General features: G+C 32.1%; 2 protein-coding genes across 2 annotated transcripts; both read left to right on the top strand.

Moving 5' to 3' along the window:
* Positions 1-4,569: 4,569 nt before the first annotated feature.
* On the top strand, positions 4,570-11,859 carry LOC130806796 (calcineurin B-like protein 4). The gene is made up of 9 exons (XM_057671996.1): positions 4,570-4,935; positions 8,873-8,994; positions 9,883-9,965; positions 10,071-10,130; positions 10,236-10,344; positions 10,423-10,475; positions 10,556-10,636; positions 11,045-11,157; positions 11,245-11,859. The coding sequence occupies exons 2-9, from the start codon at positions 8,916-8,918 to the stop codon at positions 11,306-11,308; spliced, it is 642 nt and encodes a 213-aa protein (XP_057527979.1). The 5' UTR covers positions 4,570-4,935; positions 8,873-8,915; the 3' UTR covers positions 11,309-11,859.
* Positions 11,860-14,409: 2,550 nt separating this feature from the next.
* On the top strand, positions 14,410-24,344 carry LOC130805190 (uncharacterized). The gene is made up of 5 exons (XM_057669855.1): positions 14,410-15,403; positions 20,698-20,892; positions 20,981-21,010; positions 21,350-22,447; positions 23,041-24,344. The coding sequence occupies exons 1-5, from the start codon at positions 14,942-14,944 to the stop codon at positions 23,590-23,592; spliced, it is 2,337 nt and encodes a 778-aa protein (XP_057525838.1). The 5' UTR covers positions 14,410-14,941; the 3' UTR covers positions 23,593-24,344.
* The last annotated feature ends 1,100 nt before the right edge of the window (positions 24,345-25,444 follow it).

Raw genomic sequence — 25,444 nt, 5'->3', positions numbered from 1 at the left:
TTGATTTTGGTTTGATTTGAATTGTGATTAAATTTAACTTGAATTTAAATTGAAAAATAAAAAATCAAATTAAATTTGATTAATTTGATTTTACATAAAAATCAAACCTGAAATCGAATTTTCACCAATTAGTGAGACTTTATCAAGTTAAATTAAATTAGGAATCAAAAATCCATCCTTAGCCTAATATTTAATTTATAGGTCTCTCAGCACACTATAAAAATACATTTTAAATAAACACCTGTGAAAATGTTCATGAGAATAAAATACTAAAAATCTTGTTATTAAAAGGATATTTAAGCTGCCGAATATTTAAATTAAATTAAAATCAAAATAAAAAATAAATCAAGTTTCTGATATTGTTTTCTATTTGGTTTGTTAGTGACATAACAATTATACTCCATCATTTATAGTCTTAGAAATATAAACAAATCAAATATTAATGTTGCATGTCGTAATTTGACATGACAGATTGATATACTTCGTCTGTTCCATTCTCAGGTTTTGCTTTATTTTAATTTTTGACTATCAACCACATTTTTTAAATTCATATTTAGGTAATTAATTTATTTTTTTTTATGATTTTCTCATTTTTTTTATAAAATATTATTTTTGAGTCAGATTGTTCACAAATTATACTTATAGTAAAAGTTATAGACACAAAGAGTAATTAAAAAGTTAATTTAAGAGATTAAGTTAACTAATATTCAAGAAAGCTGCTAATTATGTTAATTAAGAGCTGCTAATTATGTTAATTAAACGATTAACATAATTAGGTATAATAATACTCCTTTCTGTTTAGAATATTCTATTCTGGGGAGAGAAATTTGATTAAGATTTTTAAGACATATATGGATGATAAAATATATCCATGTGTGATCTCGTTAGATTCGTCGTAATATATACTTTTTTACTATATATTTTTTATAATTTTTTATAATGCATATTTAGGGATATTAAGGCTCAAATTTACTTTGAAAATTATACAAAAAGTAAATGAAAAGAACATTTGAAAACTAAAAGGTGTAAATCATTAATCATGCTGACATATTAATTGGTATTGGTATTTGTACCTATCACTTGATTTAAACGTAAAACGTAATGATTGAGCATATACCTTGAAATCTTAGGATCCTACCAAACCCAAGTCGTATAAGTTGAAAACTATAGCAAAATAGTATATAAATCATGTTAAATTCATATTATATTATTTGTCAATAAATATAAATTATGAGATTATAAGTCATGTTTAATTGTATTGACTTATGACAACTTAGACTCTAAGATAATGAGTATTATTTGTTTAAAATATGTGCCAAAACGTATTTAATAAAATTTAGATTAAATAGTTTATCAAAAAAATTATTACGCTAGCCCCAATAATGAATTAATATAACCATATCAGTCCAATTAATATTAAAAAGGTCGTAAAATAGTAACAGCCCTATCACGCAATAATTAAAAAATAATGAGAACAATTAAATTATTTTGATAAAATTGAATGATAGAAGTTAAGAGAAGATGAGTGGAAAATTAGAATTAACTAAAGTATGGTTGAGATATTATTCTTTATTGTATGTATACACAAATTTTAGTCTGGCGTATATTCACTTATAAATACGTATTTATTTGTATGTGTATCTTTATATTGTTTCAAACTTGTGTTGATTTTTAAAGGGTTTTTTCCATTGCGTATTCAGTACCACTTATTGCGTTCTATGCAAGGTTTTTTTTGGGTTCTTTTTAATGGCATTCCTTATGTCTTTGTTTTGGAAATGATATGGTATGACATAGTATGATTGATATATTATTTAAAATTAAATTATTATAAAGTTAAGAAGACAGACTAAAATAAAAATATTGATAAAGTCAAACCAGTATAACACGAAGAGTTGTAATCATGATCAAATAGCATGATTCCTTCATTCATAGAAAGTTGCATGATATGGATGATTTACATGTTTATTCATCCTCTACGTAACAACTTGCAACTTACAAGACAGCTAAAGCCCAAAAATTTATGTTGATATGTACAACAACCTTGTTTGAAAATGTTAGTAGTATTATCGTAAGAGCCCTTTGATTTGTGAATTTGTGAAATTGAAATTAATATTAAAATTGAGAAAATTAAGTGCAAAAATATGAAATTAAAGTATGAACATAATTATAGGTGTTCAAACATATTCCATAATCCAATTTTAAAATCGAACCCGATTTGATTCGACTTAAAAAATAATTTACAATTATATAAAAAAACCATTACGGACATAAAACTCGATTTCAAACTAACCCGAAACATCTAACTCGAAATCAACCCGATAACCCAAATGAACACCTCTTAATATAATACATAAGATTTATCGATGTTGATCAAATATGAACTTAACCAGGTCAACTATGGGTTCAATTATACATGGTTTGATAAATACCGAATCTGGTCTGTTTGAACACGACTTTTATCACTGGAGTTAGGATTCTCTCCATTACTTAAAATGTAATGGAGGGGTCAATTACTCAATTGGATGGCTATAATTGTTTGATAGAGTTTAAAAGAAGGGATTTTAACATTTTATTTTTTATTCTAAAATAGATGTCAAAATCGTAGAGAAAAATAATAGTGATGATATTCATAGCTATGACTAAGGTATAAGAAGCACGAGAAGCTGGAAACCTGCAAGACGTTTCTTTTGTGATGATGCGAATAATAGCTAAGCATCATTTTGGATTGTTAATTACGGAATATTGCACTCCTATATATTATGCTTCCAAAATCTTAGTAAGTAGGTCAACAGTGGAAAATTTTCATTTGTTCGTACTAATTTAATTAGTTATTCCAGCGACAACATACAACTAAAAGTCATACCAATCTAACCTACAAAATTATCTTAAGAGGATCATATTTATAATGGTAAAAATTTTTGCTCAAAATAAATCTAATTATAAGTTTTTAAAATAAACTAATTGCTGAAAATAAACTTAACTATTGTTTATTTATTTGATTTACAAAGAAGTTTTGAAGATGGTTAAATAATAGGTGGGTAATTTTAATAAATATAAGTGGGCTTATTTAAAAATAAAAAGTAAATAGATTTATTTTTAGCGGATCAAGTAAAGATTTGTTATTTATTATTGACATTTGTCCCTAGTTTTAATTATTAATTTTATATACGTGAGAATATGAAATTTACTTACTTTGCGTTGAATGGTGATCTGACAAAATATCAGGCTAAAAAGAAATTTTTTTTATTGATTTAGACTACTTGGTATTTGTAGTTGGTATCCTAATGAGTTCATGCGATGCAATTAATGTTCCAATGATAAAGAGCTCTAGTAATACATGAATCATGCATATGCATTAAAAGGTAAGATTTGATATTATAGCCGACGTTTTAAGTGGTAGACATAAGAATATGAAAAGTATGTCTTCTCCTAATAAAAATCTCATATTTTAAAGGAAAAATTATTTTAAATAATTTAAATTTTTAAATTTTTATATAATAATTTAAAATTTTGATTTATAAGTAATTTTAATTTTAGGCTCACTTACGCAAGAACATTGTTACCCAAAAATAATAACCGATTTTTATAGGTTAATTGCTTAAAAAAAAATATACAAAATATCAGGAAAATTTAATATTAATAATTCAATATTTCACCCATCTGCTATAAATAATCTCATCTTTGGATTATTTTTTAATAATCCAACCTTTGCCTTTAGTTTTTAGCAACCAAAAATGTATGCTGATGGCAAACTAAGGGCAAAAGTTGAATTATTATAAAATAAAAGATTATACTGCTAGCAAACTAAGGGCAAAAGCTGGACTATTATAAGGAAAAATTAATATTAATAATCTAACCTTTTACCCATCGGCTATAAATAATCCCACTTTTAGATTATTTTTTAATAATACAACCTTTACTTTTAATTTGCTGATAACATAACATTTTTATTTTATAATAATTTAATCTTTGCTATTAGTTTGCTATCAGCATACCCTATTAATATGCTAACAGTAAACTAAGGGCAAATATTAGATTATTAAAAAATAATTAAAAGTTGGAATTATTCACATCGAATGGATAAAAGGTTGGATTATTAATAATATTAATTTTTCCTTATTAAAAAATAATCTAAAAGTGACAGCGAATGAGTGAAAGATTGGATTATTAATATTAATTTTTCCTAAAAATTAAAATTTAACCTCTTTTTAAGTTTTTTGATTTTCAATTTCTTATAATTTAATTTTGTATTTTCTTTTTAATTTTTTTGATAAATTATGAAAAAAATTGATTGAATAGGTAAGAGGTTGATAAGACGCTAAAATAGTCTTGAATTTTGTGTGTTCTAAATTGTATATGATGAGGTTAAATAACTATTTCACTTTTCATTTTAATTTGTTTCACTTATTTTATAATATTTTTTTTTGGCATTAATCCTATTCTTTTTAGAGACTCAATTCAAAGACTCATTATCTCTGTTTATATTAATAACTTATTTCTATTTTTTATTTATTTTTTATCTTATTTTTTAATTTAATTTTTATTTTCACAAATATTTTTGAGGTGCAGTCTAAAAGGGAGAGAGGGGCCCCAACTTGAGATGGAGACATAAGGTTGCCTATATATACCATCTTTTTGATCGTCCTTAATCAGTGTTGCCTTCATCCCTTCAAATTGAGAGAAGAACCATCCAAGCTCCCTACATCATTTCCCCATTCCTTTTCCCTTGTTTTTTTGTCTCTAAATTTATGACTACTTCTACTATTTAAGAGAGAAAAAAACCCATCTCTCGTAAAACACCCATCTTCAGGATTCAACACCAACTAGGCAGCTACCAACAAATACATTGAAACAATCCTTAGAAATCGGAAGAGAATCAAGAACATACAATCTTTTTTTAAAACTTCTTGATCAATCCTTGCTCATAATTTTCAGGTTAGTTTTTTCAAACAATGAATGTTAATTCTTTGATTAATCCAATCTTTGTTAGTTTGTCATTGTTATTTGATTCAATTCTGTTATAATTTCAGTGTTAGAAAGTAAATGTAAAAGCTTTAATCTTTGCATGGCATTGATTTTTTAGGTTTAAAGCTTACATTTTTGTTCTTGTCTTGAAATTTGATGAATTTGTTCAATCATGTTTATGGGTTGTCTTGAAATATAGCCAGGATCAAATCTTTTGCATGAAATTAAGCAAAAATTAAGAATTTTGAATGGAAATATCTGGGTTGTTTATTTGGATGATCATTGATCAAATAATCAAAATTAGTCAAAATATTTGTGATTTTGCTTAAATTTTACTAAAATGACCAGCATTATTGTAATGGAAGCAAGAACTGTTTTAAAGCTTATTTCTTTGGATTTATGGCTGAATATAGTTTTAGATTGCATAAATGGATATGAAATGCAAGTGAAATGAGCTTTATGGGTTTATTTTATCAATACTTTTTTTTTTTTTTCGAGTTTTTGGTGGATGTCTCATTTGATGGATTATTGTTCCCTTGATTAGTTTAAATCAATTTTCTTTTGTAATGATTGGGTGAAGGTTGATTGTCTCAAATTCTTGATTTTTGATACTTTTTTTCTTGCAATTTTTGGGATTGCTTCCTTTTTTGAGGTGATTCTGAGGTCAAGTTTTGCCTTTTGTTGTTGGAGGGTCACATTCATCTCTCAATATGAAACGTTTCTTTACTTTGTTGAAGTAAGAGTGAAAGGGTAATTGTCTTACATTGATAAGAGCTTGGACTTTTTAATTTAGTCAATTTGGGTGTTTTGACTTTTGAGTATTTTTTCTAAGTGTGGAATTTTGGATGGAACATTTCTAAGATTCCTTTTATCCAAACTTATATTATTTGTGAAGTTTGAAGTAGAATAAGTACTATAGATGTGAAATCATCATCATCATGCTCGGTTTATCCTACTCGTAGGATCTATGATTAAGATCTGAAGAGGAAATAAAGACACAAAACCCTACCGTTATTGAAGGAGGTTGCCAAATTACCCTTAATTGAACGTATGTTCTTAAAATAAATCATGTTAGGAGTAGTATAAAGTAATGCATATAAAACTAAGCCTAAGTTATAAATCATCACTATCAATAATCATTAAAATGGGGCGCGGTCTGGTCCACAAAGCGTCCTTGCATAGCGAGGATTTGAAGTAGAGTCACACCTAGAGGTGTAATCCAAGCAACCTTATCCAACATTTTTGCAAGAGTTTGCCTTCATGACTCGAACCCTCTAAAGCAAAACCATTGAAGTTTTAGCAATTTTTTCCGCTCAACAAAAAATTTTAAATCATTTTGTATAGCTATACCAAGTAATGTAAGATTTCGGTCATGTGGTAACGGTTGCAAAACAGATCTCCTCATAATTTTGCGGTCAATCTTTATTATGATATGGTCACTATACGGGGATACGGAAATAACATCTTTGTTAGTATTATCATCAAAAAGGTAAGGTTGCATCTTTCAACCATCACCGTTGGTGGGAGCTACTTAATTACATTGGGGTAATGGAATGAAAAAATGTTGTACAATCACAATACAATAATACGGCCTTGTTTTTGCACTGTGATATTAATAGTAATTGTAATTGAGATAGGAGGTATATAGGTTATGATTTGAAAACTTCTCTTAACTTATCCATATTATTATATTAGTTGGCTAACGTGCAACTAGTTGCTACTTGCTACTTTCATTTTGGAGTCATCTATAGATCTTCAATGTCGTTTAAATCTTGACTATTTTATGCTATTTGTATTTGCTATTTTTCCTCATTGAGAGTGATTGTTTTGGCTCCATCTCAATGTCTTTGGTGGGTGATTTTAGAAGCTACAATAATTTATTATGAGGGGATTCATGACGGTGTTGTTTATGTTTTGTTTTCGCTTTCAAGCAAATTATTTAATAGTATGAACAAATGTGCCTTGTATTAAATAACTACAACCTCATCTCTTTGTTGTTGCTCTAACTAAAGGAAAATACAATGATGTGTAACCATCAATCCATCATTACTTGCTTCTACCTTTTTGTTCTTTAGTTGCTTTGTGTTTTAGTTGCTCCTCATTTGAGATATTAGATTTTCTTGTTTTTACGAGAATAAGATTATATAAATCCGACCCTTCAATCCCGCTTACGTAGGAGGTCAGGTGGGAGTCACTTAATGATGCTGAAAAACGAAGTGTTTTAATAAGACCCATCTCTCTTTTGGATCTTTTTACTTGGAATTTGCACATGGAAAGTAAAAGTAGAAAGATGTACTCCATTTTCCTTGTTCTTTTTCAGTACTTTTTTTTCATATGTTGAGGCAATAAGGTGTTGGGAAAAGGCTTTAGTAAAAAGAAAAAAAGTTTCACATAGTAAGATCTAAAGACAGATGTAAAGCAAACCTTGAAGATTATTAAATAAAAAAGGGGAGAGTAATGTATGTATTTAGATGGCTCAGGTATGTACTGTACTGCAGAAGTAAGTGCATTCCAGGACAAGTTACAAGGAATTAAATTAAGCTAAACATTGTCCAATTGTCAGTTATGTAATACTCATCTGTCCCTTTGAGTTTTGTCACTGTAAGTGACATGTTACATGTTGTCACTTTCAGTAGCAAACTTAACGTCATTAAGTGGTTCCAAGTTCTAACGGTCCCACCTAAACTCTCATCTAGGTAAGGTTTGAGGGGCTGAATGTACGCAACCTTACCCTTATAATAGCAAGGAAAATTATTGTTTCCGATTGACTCATAATAGCAAAAAAACATTGCAACTTTACGTAAATAAAAAGTATACATGATTTAACGAGTCATTATATTATGTATGTTGTTAATTTTGGTATTCATGGCCAACTGTTAGGCTAATTACTGAATGAATAGAGTGAAGAATAAATTACTCTGGGATATAGACTAATACAAACAATAATAGCATTACACTATTAATCTTTCTGTAGGCATGTGTGGAGGTTCTAATTTGTACACGCAGATTTGGAATTTAGCCATTTCTTTCAATAGATTATTTTCCTTGACTTGCTATTAGCAATAAATTAATACCCCACTGTCCCCACACAAAGGGTTTTGATGTAATACTAACAAGATTGAAAGGTTGACCATGATAGTCACATCTGGTTTTGATGTAATACTAACAAGATTGAAAAGTTGACCATGATAGTCACATCTTTTGTTTGATAGACTTGCATAAGAGAATAGTTGACTGCACATAAACCTGATAAGGTTCCATTCTAAAACCAATTAATATTAGGAGTAGTCCATCAAGTATATATATGTTAGTCAACCTTTCTCTAATTTTTCGATATGGAATCACATGTGGGTTATTTTTCAACACGTACTCCATAAGTGATTTTTTGATGTTGTTTTCTTGAATCCTAATCCTTAGCTCTTAGTATATACTCCTTCGTCCCTTTGAATCTGTATAGAAAACCGCAATGTAACAAATTCAAAGGGACAACGGAGTACTTATAAACATGACATGAATGCATGATTATTGTTGGTTTTTGGTTTAATTTGTTCACATTTTGTTAGTGTCTAACGTCTCGATAAATGCTTGTGTGGTTCAGTTACCTGAGTATGCAACCTCTTCCAACCAAACATACTTTTTAGTGCCTGTTTTTTAAAGCGTACGATGTTCAATGAAACTATGTACGCTACCTATACGAGCTGCTAATAGTACTCGTTTCTAGAATCCATGAAAGAAATATTCATGGAAGGTTCCACAATGAGTACTATTGTCATTGTTCAGTGGAAATTATTGTTTTTGCTTAGGCATGAAATACCACTCAATAGTGCTTCACGTTTCGTATCCTAAGCAACTTTTTTTGTTATTGCTGGTTCTGCTTTTGGGTTATAATAAGGGTATGAACTCGCAGACTAAAAGAACAGATAGTGAGTGAAAAATTCGTACGTTTATATATGGGCTGCTGCCATTCAAAGAAAGTTAGTCGTTCACCTGGATACGAGGATCCTACTATCCTTGCCTCTGAAACACCATGTGAGTGCTCGACCTCTATCATTTTTGTTTCCGAAAATTTGTGTCGTTTTTGTCCGTCCCTTTATTGCTTTTGTTGAATTAGTTGTATGGTTTATTTGTTACTTTTTCGTATTTCAGTTGTTATAACCTTTTGATTCATATTAGTGCTTATAAGTTGCAGTGTTGCAGATACGAGCGAATTTAGGATAATACCAACTGTATAGGGTAGACTGAACACTATCTCTACATGTGTGTTGAACCAACTCAATTGTTATTCTTCTTTGTTATTTACCATCGCCCCAATGCCTTAAGTGGCTCCCACTTAAGGTGAGGTTTGGGAGGGTCCACTATTACATACTTCCTCCGGATTTTAATGTGAATCAAAAGGTTGTAACAACTAAAATTAAAGATAGTCAAATGGGATCTTGTTTGATTTGTCTTAATGCATATTTTTTATAATATTAACTTTTGAGAATTTTTTATCATATGAAATTAAAGATATTAAAGATTAAAATCGTGCATCGGATAGTGTAAAAAACAGAAGTATAGCAATTATTAAAAACCAGAGGAAGTAATTCGCTTTTGAATTCACGATTCGCTCAAAATAGCCCAAATCCGACCATAATTCATTTTTGGCGATCGCGAGAAGATTAGCGAATCATGTGACATTGGGAGGGTGGGTCAGACAATGATAAACAAACAAAGAGGTTGTTTCTGATTGACACTTGTTATTCTTCTTTGTTATATCTTGGACAATTCAATATTAATAGATTTTTTAATTAATTGACTCCGACCATAGCCTAGACACTCCGGGCTTAAATTCCCCTCTGATTGCATATGATACATACCTTTCTTGGATATTTTTCATGACAATGTGCTGACATGTGATTGTTTGTTCAACATCCACAGTCACAGTTAGTGAAGTGGAAGCCTTGTTCGAGTTGTTCAAAAAATTGAGCAGCTCCATAATTGATGACGGCCTGATTCACAAGGTATGTGTATCGAACTTGGAAGTCGATTTAAATCTGATTTTTCTTTCTTGCTTATTTCATTATTGATGACGGCTATTACAACAATATATTCTCGTTTATGGGCAGGAAGAGCTCCAACTTGCACTCTTCAGAAACAGTAAAAAAGAAAATCTCTTTGCCGATAGGGTGAGTCGAAAACTTTCGTTTTTCCGAGGACTACTAATTTCCATTACCGACTAAACCTTCACTAAAATGAATATCGTTTAATGTTTATACTTCAATCTTTTGCAGATCTTTGACTTATTTGATTTAAAGCGTAATGGTGTTATCGAATTCGGAGAATTCATTAGATCACTAGGAGTTTTCCACCCAAATGCACCCGTACAGCAGAAGATCGACTGTATGTACAAAACAATTTTCTATAACGAAAAATACATTATTTCCTAGTGTATTAATCAGCTGCCATTTCTGCCTGCAGTTGCTTTTCGATTGTATGATCTGCGACAAACTGGGTTTATTGAGCAAGAAGAGGTAGAGTACTCATCACTTTTATTAAGGAAAATCTGAATTGTCGAGACTTGAGACAAATCATAACGGTTACTTGACTGCAGTTGAAGGAGATGGTTCTGGCACTGTTGCATGAATCGGATTTGATCCTATCAGATGATGTTATCGAGACAATTGTCGACAAGGTATGTTCAGTGGTAAAAGATTAAGAGGAATAACCACAACCTTCTCGAGCCGAGGCTCTCACTGGCCGCAACCACCTCATCTTTTGATAAGGAATGGTTTCCTGTCATCCAACCTCCCTAGACCCTGAGCATAACTTCTATAAGCGGGTCTATGTTACTCGGACTCTTTATTTTACTTCACATACCCGTGTCCAATCCTTGATACTCGGACATTTGTATGACACTTAGACACTTCATTCCAGACGTAAAATTGAATATTTAAACGTATCCGACACTTGGACACGTACTAGTGTCCGACATCAGAACCCGAGTCCAAGTAACATAGAGCGGGATATATTGGGTATGATGGTGATGATTTTTACTTGGAGTTCGTATTCCATACCTTTATGCTTGATGTCGTTTATGCAGACATTTACCGAAGCAGATTTGAAAGGCGACGGAAAGATAGACCGAGAAGAATGGAATGAATTAGTAAAGAAGTATCCTGCATTGCTAAAGAATATGACACTTCCATATTTAAAGTCAGTCTTTAAACATCAGCAACCTTATAGTGAAGCACAATTCATCAAAAAGGGATAGTTTTCACCTTATATTTTCTGTTTTTTCAGGGATATTACATTAGCTTTTCCGAGCTTTATTTTAAGCTCTGAAGTTGACGACATCGAAGTCTGATAAAACCGAAATAGTACACGTTTAGGATCAAGCTCTAAACTTTCTTCACGTTCTCTCCGACTTTCAAACATGTTTCAGCTCTACTGTTTGTGGACAAGAACGAGCCAAGGGGAACTCGGATGGTTTTATGCGTATCGTTTGGATCACATTCGTCCTTCTTTACAAACCAAAAGAAAAGTGTAGGTAGATATCTATATGTAACCGATAGAGTATATAACGACATATCTTGGGGTCTCGACCATAAAATCTTGCTGATGTTTGAAGCCCAAAATATGTTATATGGTTTGATGTCGAGGAGGAATATCTCGATCTCGTACATATTTAGTTAAGAGTAGGTATAGCACTATATATAGAGCTGCTGTTTTTTTTTTCAATGGCAGGTCATATAGTCTTAGAAGTAGATAGATGTGTATAATACTAGGTGTGCAAAATGAAAGCTGATTAGTTTAGTGAAACATGCCTGAAAGTTTATGCTTACTAAAGTTTATACTGTTTGAAGAGGTCGAATGTATACAACTTTAGTCTTGATATTTTATCTTGTTTCGATAATCGCCTCATTTTTGTTTTGATCTTTCTAAAATAAGTAGAGGTATTTAAATTAGACACAATGATTCGAAATTTACCCGACCTAATAACTGAACCTGATTTGATCTAGCTTCAAAAATGATTTACAATTATATAAAAAATAATATGGACACAAAACCTGATTTTAAAACGACCTCAAACATATAACCGGAATGAACAACTCAAGAAATAAGGAACATTAGTTCAAGTCTGAAACTCCAATTGACATTCATAATGATGAATATCCCTGTCTAATGGTGAGTTTAATGCTTGTTAGAAGCAATGTTTATTTCTCACTTTTAGTGCTCTCTTCCTATTCAATTTACCTCATTTTTCATTTTAGTCTGTATATCTTAATGAATTTGCTTTATTTTTATTTTTGAATATGACCCAATTACTTTTACATTATACACTCTCTTATTTCTAAATATCTCACTACTTGAACTCATTATGCTCAATTTCTTAGTCTCTGTCAAAAACTAATAGAGGACTAAGATTTAGTATACTTCTACTCTCTTTATGTGTTTGAAACACTTTTAATTTTGCTCGTCTATTTTACTTTTAATCGACTTTTAATTTCTATCATAACGCACTCTCTTTAATCTCATTTATATGAGTATTTTTTCATCTACTTGTTTTGTTGTCTTATTTTCCAACTACAAGTTGAAATTATAAAGCAACTGACAAGAACATTGAAGAAAATTATTATGGGCCAACATCCAGGCTGGTGAAAGGGTTTGTGTTTGTGTCATATATGTAATGTGTGTATCTACGTTCACAAATTCTTGTGAGAGACGATATCTTTGAGAGACATCTCTAATTGGTGCGACCCTTTATATATTTTTAAAAAAATTATAAGTAGACATTTAAGATATTAAAAGTAAGCATTAAGAATACGATAAGTAAACATTAAGAATAATGTAAGTAGACATTAAGAATACGATAAATAAATACTAATTTTTAATGGGTTAGATGGTATATATGTGATATTTGTCAAAAATTATTTGTACGCTAAATGTCCATTAGTCTCATGTCAAGTTGTCAACATAATATTACTGCTTTAATAATCATATTCATAAAAGTTAATTTTCAACCCCGTCAATTAATACCTTTTTTTCTAAAGTTGATACAAAAAATTAACCCAACCTCAATGAAAGTTATGGTTTACTTATATTTGAAAATGCCTCAGAGTTTGGAAAAAAAAATAAAGCTTTTATGTTAGAATATGATTGAAAACTAAAATAAATTATCGAAATAATACATTTATAAATAAAGTTTTTTTAATGCAAAAAGATATATATATCTTTTTGTATTATCATTATTCATGAAAAAAAAATCCCTTTTTTGCACTCACTTCCCTTTTCTCCTTGTCCAAAACCCAATTTCTCCTTTCATTTTCTTCTCTTCTCTTCTTTTCTCTTTTCACATTTCATTACTTCTAAATTGTAAGAATCCTTAAAAGTACTAAAACACAAATAATTTCCATAATATCAAATCAATTCATCCACTAAATTGTAAGAATCCTTGGAGATTATTAGAGCTGTTCAAATGTGCTCCGACCCGAAACTGAAAGTTAATCGACCCGAAAATATATTTCTTTTTAGGTTTATCGAACGGACATTATCCGAATCGAAGTTGTGCCCGAACCGATTTACGACCGAAAATTATAAAATCGAACCCGAACTGCGATCGATTTTTATAACCGACATAAAACCGTTAATCGATATTACCCGAATCTAATAGTGACCGACCCGAATCATGCTCAAAACCGAACTTGATCCGGCTAAAACCGAACGAATTTTTAATTAAAATGCTGTAAACCTGAATCAATTTTTAACATAAAGGTATGATTGACTCATATTCAATCATCTTATTAGTTAATCTAATAAAGTAATAGAAATTTTAATAAATTAAATTTTATATATACATGGTTTCATATATTTAGACTTAATAATCAATGACCAATGTCTATTTAACTATTTTTAATCAAATTAGATGAAAAATGATAAAATTTTAATTTTAATTTACAATCAAACAAGTAAAAGTAACAAAGTAATAATCACTAATTGATTTGCATTTTAACTATTTTGCCTTAACTAAGGGGAATCTTATCATCAATTAAAAAATGTCTAACAACTTAATCTGATATTGACTCGATTCATAGTAATTAGTAATTCATAGCCGAATTCTACTGGAAAATAATACCTGAACTCGATCTGTACCCGGTAAAACCCAACCAATTATTAACCGATGAAAGTCTGAGACCGATTGACTACTTGACACGAACTTCAACTGACACCGAACCGATGCTAATCCGATAGCTCAAATAACTGATCTTCAACCGAACCGTGACTACCGACCTGACCCGAGTGTGACCTGCGACAACACGCATCCGAAAAATAACCGATCCAAAATACAACTGAACCGAATAACATCCGTCCGAAACCAACCCGATAACTCAAATGAACAGCTGTAGAGATTATAAAGAACACTCTATTGTCTACTCTACTTTTGTTAGAATCCTTTTGTTTCTCTCTCCAAATTTTAGCCCCAATTAAATCAATTATCTATCCATTTTTCCATTTATATAATAATTTTCCCATCAAAAAAGCAAATATTCTCCATAATTCTTCCATTTCCTTGTATTCACATTTCTGTCTCACTTTTTCTCTTCCCCATCTCTTTGAACTGATTCTTGAATCTGTTTCTCTCAATCATCAAATACAAACCCTTTTCAACTTTAAAGTTATCAATTTCATTTTGTTGATCTTCACTTAGTTGGAAAATTCCAAATCTACATCCAATTTGATTCTTTGTATCAATCAAATCTTTAATTTCTGCAACAAAACCCTCTTAATTTCTTACCTTCAAATTGCCAATTCCTCTAATTTTCACCCATTTAATTTAATCAAATTATAATCAATAACCCACTTCTCACAATCACAAAATATCTTAATTTTCATTGACCCACAAATTTTCTTGGTCAATTTATACCAAAAATAGACATTTTCCCCAAATTTTCAAAACAGATTCAATTTTTTCTTTAATCATAGTTCAAATGTTTATGTAATGCACCAAATTGGAACTAATACCGGAAAAGAAAAAACCCTTAAACGTTCTAGATCATTCTCATTGGATATGCCTGCAACTGTTACTGAACATACCATGATATCCCCAAAAATGGATGATGATTGCCCTTTATTCCCAATTGAAGAAATTGTGCAGTATCCATTACCTGGTTATGTTGCACCCGCATCAGTTAGTTTTAGTCCAGATGATAATATGATTACTTATTTATTTAGTCCAGATCATAGTTTAAGCAGGAAGATTTTCAGGTTTAATCTTGAAACTGGAAGGCATGAATTGGTGTTTAGCCCTGCTGATGGTGGACTTGATGAGAGTAATATCTCTGAAGAGGAGAAGTTGAGAAGAGAAAGAGCAAGAGAAAGGGGTTTGGGCGTGACCCGATACGAATGGGTCAAGATGCTGTCCTCTAAGAAGAAGATGATCATGGTCCCTTTGCCCGATGGGGTTTGTTTTCTTATTAACTCACTTTGTAAAATATTTTTACCATAATTTTAAAGGTTTTTTTTTGAATTAGTTTTGAATTTGATTATGTGCTAGTTATTGTTTGTGATTGATTTTGATGTATTTTTGGGTTTGTGATGTAGGAGTAGAAAGTATTACTTAATTGATTTAGATTTGTGATCTTTTGGGGTATCTTGTAAGTTGGAACAAATGTTTGTTTAGGTTTTTGAGGGTTAGTTGTTCTTTTAGTGCATCTTAGTATTGTGCCTTTTCACAATGTGGTAACTTCTATAATGTGGCAAAGTTGTTAGTAGGGTTTATGCCTTTAATTCGACAAGTACCTTTTATGGGTTTTCAATGTGATCATGATGCGCTTTCCTATATCTATAATGCTCTTCTTGACTGGTTTTGAGGTTGTAGTTAGAGAAAGAGATATAAGTGCTGAAAGTAGGCTTCCTGTTGTGGTCTTGAACTATGTCATGATATGAGTTTTTGCTGGGTTCTATTTTTATGATTTACTATGTTTCTTTATGCATAGACTATTAGTTGTTTTGAGTGATGCGGGTGAACGGCGCTTATTTTGAATAGGAGAGTAAATTTGACAAATTCGGGGTTACATGTGTTTGTTTTCACCATTAAAGGAAGGAGAGTAAGTGAATGAGCTTGTTTTGTTGATTTGTTGTTTGTTTGATGTCTTGAGTTATGTTAGTGTCCGGTAAGTTGCCTTTTCTTATAAGGATGCATTGTTGATTGTATTTTTCAGATGTACTCTTATTTTGCTAACTGATTGAGGCTATATTTTTTCTAAGAGCGACATTTTGAGCATGTTCAAATCAAGCTTTTCCTTATCGGTGTAAATTATTTAAATGCGGGTTTTCCTTAGGAAGGAGGACGTGCTGCAAAGTCTTTCCCTTTTTTAGCTTCATGGTTTAGTATAGTTACATTTTTCTCCGTGAAAAGAAGGAAAAAAGGGGCAAAAGGAAGAACACAATTGGGAAAATAGAATGGGCGATTAGGGAAAGATTAGTCAAACAAAATCAATTTTGAAGGTTTGATGCTAAGTTTTTATATGGGTAATTTTATTGTACATAAAAATTGATAAATTCTTTTTTATGTTTGATTTAAGTTTCCAAAGGAATCTGATATGTAGATTAATTGATGAAAAAAAAAAAAATGTATTAGAGAGTTATTATGAAATTGTCCTTTTAGCTTCCGAAAAGAAAAAAAATTATCTCCTAAGTCCTAACCACCTAAAAAAATAATTGTCCCTCTATTAGAACCACCGCCGACCATCCTCTGTTTACTGTCCACCATCTTGTGCTCAATATCCATCTTGCATTTGCCGTCATTACCACTTTAGATCACCCTTAAAATTGAATAAATGAAAAAAAATAATCACACAAGTATACTAATATATGAAATAAGATTCACCAAAACATAGATCAAAATGACATAGCTATTACCTTCAAAAAAAATCATAATTACCCCAAAATCCATAAATTGAAATCTTTGGATTTAATTAAATTCACTATTAAAAACAAAAATGTTGAGATTCACAAAAAAGCAAAATAATCGAGAAGTTTGATGGTGATAGCTTAATGGTGAGTGAAAATGATGTGGTTGAGTAGGAGTTAAGTAATGATAAAAATGATGCAAATTTGATGGGGTTGGCAAGTGATAAAAATGATGGGGTTGGCTACATATATTGATTGTGGTGGCAAGGTGATGCAAATTTGATGATGATGGTAGTATGGTGGAAGAAAGATAATAACAATGGTGGTAATTGTACCGGATTCCAGAAGCATCAAGAATAGACAAAGTATAAAAAAGGCATCAAAAGAGGGTTCAAAGAAAAAATAAAAGGAAAATAACAGAATTAGTAAAGCATGTTAGGTTCCCAAAGCAAGCATTAATTAGAAGTAGTATTATTTTGATTATTATACTTAATTAAAGTACTACAATTTGCTAAATACTACAAGATCCTCTCTACATACCGCCCTTAGGGCTGTATTTATCATTCCCCTTTTTTGATTGACAAAGTCAATAAGTATCAATGAATCATTGACCATTGAAAGCCTGCATTAATGGATATTGCTATGCTACCTGATGCTTGGGTGAAATAAGTGAAAGTAGTCAAGGTAATTTGGGGTATTGGTGGAAACGATCAATGTATTTACATGCTGGAAATCACGGCTGCACTATTTAGAATTGAGTTTTGAGTACGTGCAGTGCGTTGTGTCTCATTCACAAGTTGAAATTTTAGACTGCAATGTAATCCTATATGGATCTCTCGGAGAAGACATTGGATTAGTTAGATTTCCCCTACGTCGGCTAGGCATTAGCTCTTTGCAGTTTTAACTTTGTCTATTGATTCATGGCAATGCTCTGTCGTGCTTCATTGTCAAAAAATGAATAAGTGCTATTAAAATTTTTGCCTTTAGATGTGTGAAAATGAAAGGATTACTCTTATATACAAGATATTCCTCATGTCAAAATGGTTCCAAAAATGGAATAAACAGGACCTGAGTTTCCGGTTCCCATATCTATCTGAGTTATGAAGCTTTTAAGTCAAACTTTTTTTATAGTGATTAGCTTTCTTTTTGAGACGTGAAGCTTGCCGATTTGAATTGAAACCAAAGCCCGACTAAAATTTAATGGGCCATAACCCAAAAATATTAACACTTCACCTGAAAAGTCCCATGTCAAAAAAGGAAGAATTAATGGTTGAATCCGACCTAGCTTGTTTGACTCGTTTTCAAGTTTGATCAATTTTGGATTTGACATCATTACTTTTGAGTCGGGATCCACTATATTTGTTGTCATTTTATTTGTTTTAGGTCAATATATTCTTCTTTAAATCTTATAAAACTTGTATATTGGTGTATTTTGAAAAACAACTTCTTTGTATTAACTAGACTAAGGTTGCGTACACTCTAGTTCAAGTATGTAAATTGATGTTGATTAGTTAAGAATTTTGAAATCTTTGATCTATTGAGTTTAAGTATGGTCTATATTCCATTCAGTAAGATGTGTTAAAAGGCCAAATGTTTGATGCTTACCATATCTTAATTCATAGAAATAATTGTTAGTCAATTTTTGTTAGTGTTTAGGTTATGGCTGCACCATCACTTGTTTATGTCCTCATAAATGAAGCTTATTTCTGATTTTTTTTTATATTAGTGGGGCATGATGTTAGTTAATCATGTGGGGTAATTATGGCTAAGTTGATGACACAAGTTGTTTTTTCGTCTGGTGGCAATCTTGGCATAATTTTCTGGATATTGGACATTGTTGTTGGACCTATCCGCTAAGGATACTTGGTCCAATGTCTTACTTCATTATTTTGTGGGAAATTTTCTTGATTTTGGCACAAAATGATACTTCTATGTTATAAGTTTCCATACCCTGCCAAAGCTCTGAGGATTTGACGTGGGTGCTTGGGATGAATTGAGGAGTATGAGTAACAAGCATTCTAGTTTGTTTAAGGTTTAGGATCTGAAAATCTTTTCAAACCACGGGGATTATTAATTAAAGTTCGGTATATGGTTATGGAATGAAAAGAGAATCCAGTTGTCCTCCATTGCATTTAGGGAAGTTTTTTTAAAAATAGGGAAATTATCAATGGTATCCTTGAGTTTTGACACTTTATCAATGGTGACCCTAAGTTTTTTTTTATTATCAATGGTACTCTTGTACTATTGAGCGTTTTACAACAGTAACCTTTTTATACTTTTTCCGTCCAAAATTGTTCAAAACTGTGAATTTTTTTTTCTTTTATTTTTCAATTCAAAATATAAAAGAAACTTAACGGTTTTGAACGATTTTGGACGGAAAAAGTTAAAAAAGTTACGGTTGTAAAACGCTCCATAATACGAGAGTATCATTGATAATAAAAAAACTTAGGGGTACCATTGACAAAGTGTCAAAACTTAAGGGTACCATAGATAATTTCCCTAAAAAATATGACGAATGGTGAATCAGTCACTGAAGAAGAATTGGAAGTGGCTGATATCTTGATTAATCTTCCTTTTTCTTTTAAAAAATCATTAACTCCAAACTCTGATGCTGTTGATGCTGTTAACCATAAAGGAGAAGATCAGGCTTTGAGTCCGAATACTCCGCTTTCACATTCTGTTGCTCTTAATCTCTCTGACTCAAACTTAAATCATTCTTCTAAACCTTCCACTAAGAGAAAAAAATCTAGATCAAATAAGGTAATTTTTTCTTTTTATTTATAATATGGAGTACTCCTTATTTATTGATCTATTCATTGGAGTAGTTTATATGATAATTTTTTTGATAAAATAGAGTTTCTATTAATTTTTTGCAGAAAACAAAGAAATTGAAGAAAGTTCATGAAGTGAAAAGAATTGATGAAGAAGATCAACAAAGAGTGGTGAAGAGGGATTAAAATGACTCAATGGCTGAAAATGATCATTTAAAGGCTAAGAAATTACCACTTCCAATTCTTCTTCAGTGAATAATATAATTACTTAACAATACCTTGGGTAATTTCTTAGCTTTTAAATGATCATTTTCAGCCATTGAGTCATTTTAATCCCTCTTCACAACTCTTTGTTGATCTTCTTCATCAATTCTTTTCACTTCATGAACTTTCTTCAATTTCTTTGTTTTCTGCAAAAAATTAATAGAAACTCTATTTTATCAAAAAAATTATCATATAAACTACTCCAATGAATAGATCAATAAATAAGGAGTACTCCATATTATAAATAAAAAGAAAAAATTACCTTATTTGATCTAGATTTTTTTCTCTTAGTGGAAGGTTTAGAAGAATGATTTAAGTTTGAGTCAGAGAGATTAAGAGCAACAGAATGTGAAAGCGGAGTATTCGGACTCGGCCTGATCTTCTCCTTTACGGTTAACAGCATCAACAGCATCAGAATTTGAGTTGATGATTTTTTAAAAGAAAAAGGAAGATCAATCAAGATATCAGCCACTTCCAATTCTTCTTCAGTGACTGATTCACCATTCATCATATATACATGGAGCTACATTTTCATGGACACGAAAAGAGAATCCTGTTGCCCCTTAAGAAAGGTATCCAAATGAAGGAATAAGAAATCTCCTGTATTTGTCTGGGTTTAGGGAAGTTTTTTTCTTTTCTATATTTGTAGGATCTTGCTTCTTTTATGTGTTGTCAACAGTGTATTTGTTCATTGTGCTTCTATGGGAATGTTAGTACTTACGTTAGAAGTTCTTGACCTTGTCTAATTGTTGATCTGTCGATGATTTACATTTGATTGTCCCTCAAAGTGCTCCCATGACATGTACAGGTGTATCTGTTCGATCTTTCTTCTTCAAAAGTCTATCTTAAGCTTCCGAGTACACCCAACTCACGAATTATTGACCCACATCTTTCTCCGGATGGTAATATGTTGGCTTTCGTAAGAGGCTATGAGTTGCATGTATTCGATATCTTGTACAACAAAGAGAAGCAATTAACATTTGGTGCCAAAGGCACTACATTAGTAAGTTGCTAACTTTTCTTGTATCCGATCATAGGCTTAATAACAATTTTATTTGCATGAACATAACATTCTTGTTTCTTTGTTTCAGGCTCATGGGCTTGCCGAATATATCGCTCAGGTAAACTTTCCACGCAGCCTGCTATTGAATCTCTTTTCAGTATTTCACCCTGCTTTACAATCCTTACAAATGTTTTGTATGATCTTTACGTGATGGTTGGTGCATCACCGTGTCTATTACTGCAACCGTGACTGTTACCGCATTTTTGCACTATGGCTCTGACCCGTTCGTCTGTTGTCATCAACATATTCTCATTGCCGTTCTCCAATAAAGCGCATCTTACTTTCCTTCACCATTGGTGCCTCGGCGGAGGGGATATGTTTTATGGACTCAATATATTTTATTCTTGCAATGTTGAGTTTTCCTATCCATTTCAAGTATTGTGTTTTTTCATTGTAGGAGGAAATGGATCGGAAGAACGGATACTGGTGGTCATCGGACAGCAAGTTTATTGCATTTACACAAGTTGATTCATCTGAGATTCCCCTATTTAGAATCATGCACCAAGGTAAGAATTCAGTTGGTCCTGATGCACAAGAAGATCATGCTTATCCCTTTGCGGGAGCTTCAAATGTAAAAGTTAGACTCGGTGTGGTATCTATTGCTGGAGGTCCTACCACATGGATGGATCTTTTATGTGGAGTAAATAGCGATGAGGAATATCTGGCTAGAGTTAATTGGATGCCCGGAAACATTCTCATTGCTCAGGTCTTAAACAGAACGCATACCAAGTTAAAAATTCTCAAATTCGACATCAAGACGGGCCAAAAGAAAGTTTTGCTGCAAGAGGAGAACGACACATGGTTGAATCTTCATGATTGTTTCACACCACTTGACAAAACAATAAGTGGCGGTATGGGTGGATTTCTTTGGGCCAGTGAAAAGACGGGATTTCGACATCTTTACTTGCATGATATTGATGGACATTGTTTAGGACCCTTGACGGAAGGTGATTGGATGGTCGAGCAAATTGCCGGGATTAACGAGGCAGCGGGTGTCTTGTATTTTACAGGAACCGTGGATGGACCTTTGGAGTCTAACCTTTACTCCGTAAGTTTGGTTCCGAATAGGGCTCACCCACTACAGGCCCCTGTTAGATTGACACACGGAAATGGAAAACACATTGTAGTACTCGACCATCAGATGCAGAGATTTATCGATATTCACGATTCTTTAACCTCTCCACCTAAAGTTGTCTTATGCTCTTTACGTGATGGAAGCTTAATTACAACGCTATATGACCAACCGTCCGGAGTTCCAAGATTCAAGAGACTTAAACTTGAACCCCCGGAAATAGTCCAGATCAAAGCAAATGATGGAGCGATATTATATGCTTTGTTGTATAAACCCGATGAATCAAGATTTGGACCCCCACCTTATAAAACGATGATTAGTGTTTACGGAGGCCCAAGTGTGCAGCTTGTTTCCGATTCTTGGATCAATGCTGTGGATATGAGAGCTCAATACCTGAGGAGCAAGGGTATCTTGGTCTGGAAGGTTGGTGTTCTCTGTAATTCCTATCCTGCATCTTTTTTGTTTTTTCTTTTCTTTCTCCAATTTAGTTGTGGGATTGCCATTTTAGCCTCTTCTTAGAATTACATGTCCGATTCTTATCATCTAATACGGTTGATTAAGAATAGAGGTGTTCATTCAGGGCATCGGGTCGATTTTGGGTCATGTTTTCCGGGTTGGTTCAAAATTGGGTTTTATGTCCACATTGATTTTTACATAATTTTAAATTCATATGAACGTCGGGTCAAGTTGGATTCGGTTATAGGGTCGGATAATATCGGTCATCTGGTCTGTTTTGAATATCTCTAGTTAAGAAGTTCACATCAGTGTAACATATTTCTCCCGGTAAATCGTTTTTTAAATTTGCCATTCGCTCAAAATGGCCCAGTAATAGACTAAGTTCACATTCGATTTGTTGTTCGTGAGGAGATAAGCGAATCATATGACATTAGTTCACCCATTTATATTTGTTTCCCTACTCGTAACAGGTCTATGTATTTGGTTTTTTTTATTTTACTCTTCGATTATCATTCTAACTGTTAAGGATGACCGTTGATGATCACTTTCTGTATTTACAGTTAGACAACCGAGGATCCGCTCGTCGTGGTCTAAATTTTGAAGGAGCAGTAAAACACAATTTTGGTCGCCTCGATGCGGAGGACCAGCTTGCAGGAGCTCAATGGTTAATCAACAAGGGTCTAGCAAATGAGGGTAGGATTGGTCTCTATGGGTGGAGCTATGGAGGATATCTTTCCGCCATGACCTTGGCCCGATTTCCCGATATATTTCGCTGTGCTGTTTCTGGAGCTCCAGTTACTTCTTGGGACGGCTACGATACTTTCTACACCGAAAAGTACATGGGATTGCCTTCAGAAAATACAACTGGCTACGAGTTTGGTTCGGTCATGCACCATGTTCAAAATGTCAAAGGGAAGTTGCTCTTAGTTCATGGAATGATCGATGAAAATGTGCACTTCAGGCATACCGCTAGGCTTGTGAACGCACTCGTGGCTGCGGGTAAGCCTTATGAACTCCTTATTTTTCCAGACGAGAGGCACATGCCTCGTGGGCTTAAGGATCGCACATATATGGAACAGAGAATATGGGAATTCATTGAGAGGAACCTTTGAAAAGCGCGGTTTTCATTATATGAAACTACTATTGGGATGATAAATCATAGAATTACACCCGGTTTCCATAGCTCATGCATATTTTTTCTTCTTTTTTTTCGTTTTTTTCGTTTGTGCTAGGAGATCGGGAGTGTGGAGGAAGAATTAGTTCGGTTAGTTTGTTACTATGTGGTAATTCTTTTGTAATAATCCCTTTTTTCCCGTCTGACTTTTCCTCTATCAACTATAGGTTATTTTGACACATCCTGTAATTTTCTCCTTCTGTTTTTGGCAATCTGTTGGGTATTTTTATCCTCTTGAAGTTAGATGAGCTTTGTTGATGGCCAATGTATGACTTAATCTTTTCTACTTTCAGTTGTGTTTGTGTGTTGTGGTAAACTTGCCTAGTAAATCAGACCTGAAGCCTGGAGCCCAATGAGCCTTTCGGCTAGGTACGAAAAAGGAGAATTATGAGTTGGCTGAATGCTTTTTCTTTCATCCGTGTGACAAGCTAGTGTTTATTTCTCACTACTTACATGATGATCAATTTCTTTCTCTTACCTATAGGAGATTCAACTTTACTCTGAGTCCTGAAATCAAAAATAGTAACAAAAAAACTTTTTTGATACGCTCGTTGTTACATTTGGTGTAGGGTAGTAGTTTTACTTTTACTCCTTTGATACTGCTGAAAAAAGAAGTGGATGAGATAAAAAGATAAAATGAGTATATCGATGAAATTAGTAAAGAGAGCGAGTTCATTATCGCTAAATTTAAATGATTCAATTTGACTTTGTAATGAAGAGGGAAATGGGTTTTCAACTCTTCAAGTGAATGTTGTGTGCTTGGACAATTCATTCACACAACATGGTTAAACAATGAGATTTGGCAGAATAGATGAGATAGTCTCACGCAAGAGTTGTTCTAATCTATTTAAATGAGACGATTTCATGTAAAAGTTGCTCGTATCTATTTAGATGAGACGGTCTAACATAAGAGTTGCCAAATCCTCTTGATATCTAAGGAGAGTACATCTTATACATGATTTTACATGAATATCTACAAGTTAAAATATATTTACGTGAGACGTTGTTAGATTTGTAAAGTATAAAATTTTATTATATACTTTTTATATTTTGATTGAAACACATTTATAGATATTGAGCTTCAAATATGCGCTTTAAAAATTATGCAAAAAAACAAATATGAACATTAATAGAAAACAAATTTTGTAATAAACTCAGAGAGACCAAAGGGAACTTTTATGCTTTAACTCTATCAATTATCAATCAAATCAAAATTATAAAAAGTATTTATTGAAAAAATAATCGCTATTAAATGGTGAGAATAGTAATGAAAAGTTGTGTAATTTTTGTAGGAATATTTCTTGAAAAGTTTAATAGTGACGTTAATCTCCTGTAATAATCTCATTTTCTTCGCAATATTCAATCCAATACATTATCATTGGAAAATATGGAATTAACTAGTAATGAAAAATTGTGAAAATAACTTTTTTATGATCAAAACTTTCATGAAAATAAGAATGGCATAAAACTTATTATGAAAATTTACCCACAATTCATTCTCATTACCATCGTTAGTACTGAAGTCATAATCACTTTGAGATGTGTACCAAAATCTTTTAGAATTCAGAGCAAAGTTTTGGATGGGAGGCATTCAATGAGAAGTTTAGCATTTTACTATTTGGCTTGAAAATGTTAATAAACTTGTGTAGTGAAATAAGTAAGTTAGTAATTTATGCTTAGAATGTAGCAAACAAGAATGGGTGATCCAAGAGGGGACCAAAGGGATGTGCACCCTTAATCCTGAACCCCATGAACATACTGTTTTCTTGCATGTAATAATAATTACTCCC

Source organism: Amaranthus tricolor, chromosome 2 (genome assembly GCF_026212465.1).
Source record: "Amaranthus tricolor cultivar Red isolate AtriRed21 chromosome 2, ASM2621246v1, whole genome shotgun sequence".
In the NCBI taxonomy this organism is placed as follows: Eukaryota; Viridiplantae; Streptophyta; class Magnoliopsida; order Caryophyllales; family Amaranthaceae; genus Amaranthus; species Amaranthus tricolor.
Note: the sequence above shows the minus strand (reverse complement) of the source record. Positions and strands in the feature narration are given on the sequence as shown.

Bases quoted from the DNA above. Each gene is read 5' to 3' on its own strand.
- LOC130805190 (XM_057669855.1), top strand. From the start codon at position 14,942: ATGCACCAAATTGGAACTAATACCGGAAAAGAAAAAACCCTTAAACGT. The intron at 15,404-20,697 runs GTTTGTTTTCTT...TGACATGTACAG, and splicing joins TGGTCCCTTTGCCCGATGGG to GTGTATCTGTTCGATCTTTC. The intron at 20,893-20,980 runs GTAAGTTGCTAA...TCTTTGTTTCAG, and splicing joins GTGCCAAAGGCACTACATTA to GCTCATGGGCTTGCCGAATA.
- LOC130806796 (XM_057671996.1), top strand. From the start codon at position 8,916: ATGGGCTGCTGCCATTCAAAGAAAGTTAGTCGTTCACCTGGATACGAG. The intron at 8,995-9,882 runs GTGAGTGCTCGA...CAACATCCACAG, and splicing joins CCTTGCCTCTGAAACACCAT to TCACAGTTAGTGAAGTGGAA. The intron at 10,476-10,555 runs GTAGAGTACTCA...ACTTGACTGCAG, and splicing joins GGTTTATTGAGCAAGAAGAG to TTGAAGGAGATGGTTCTGGC.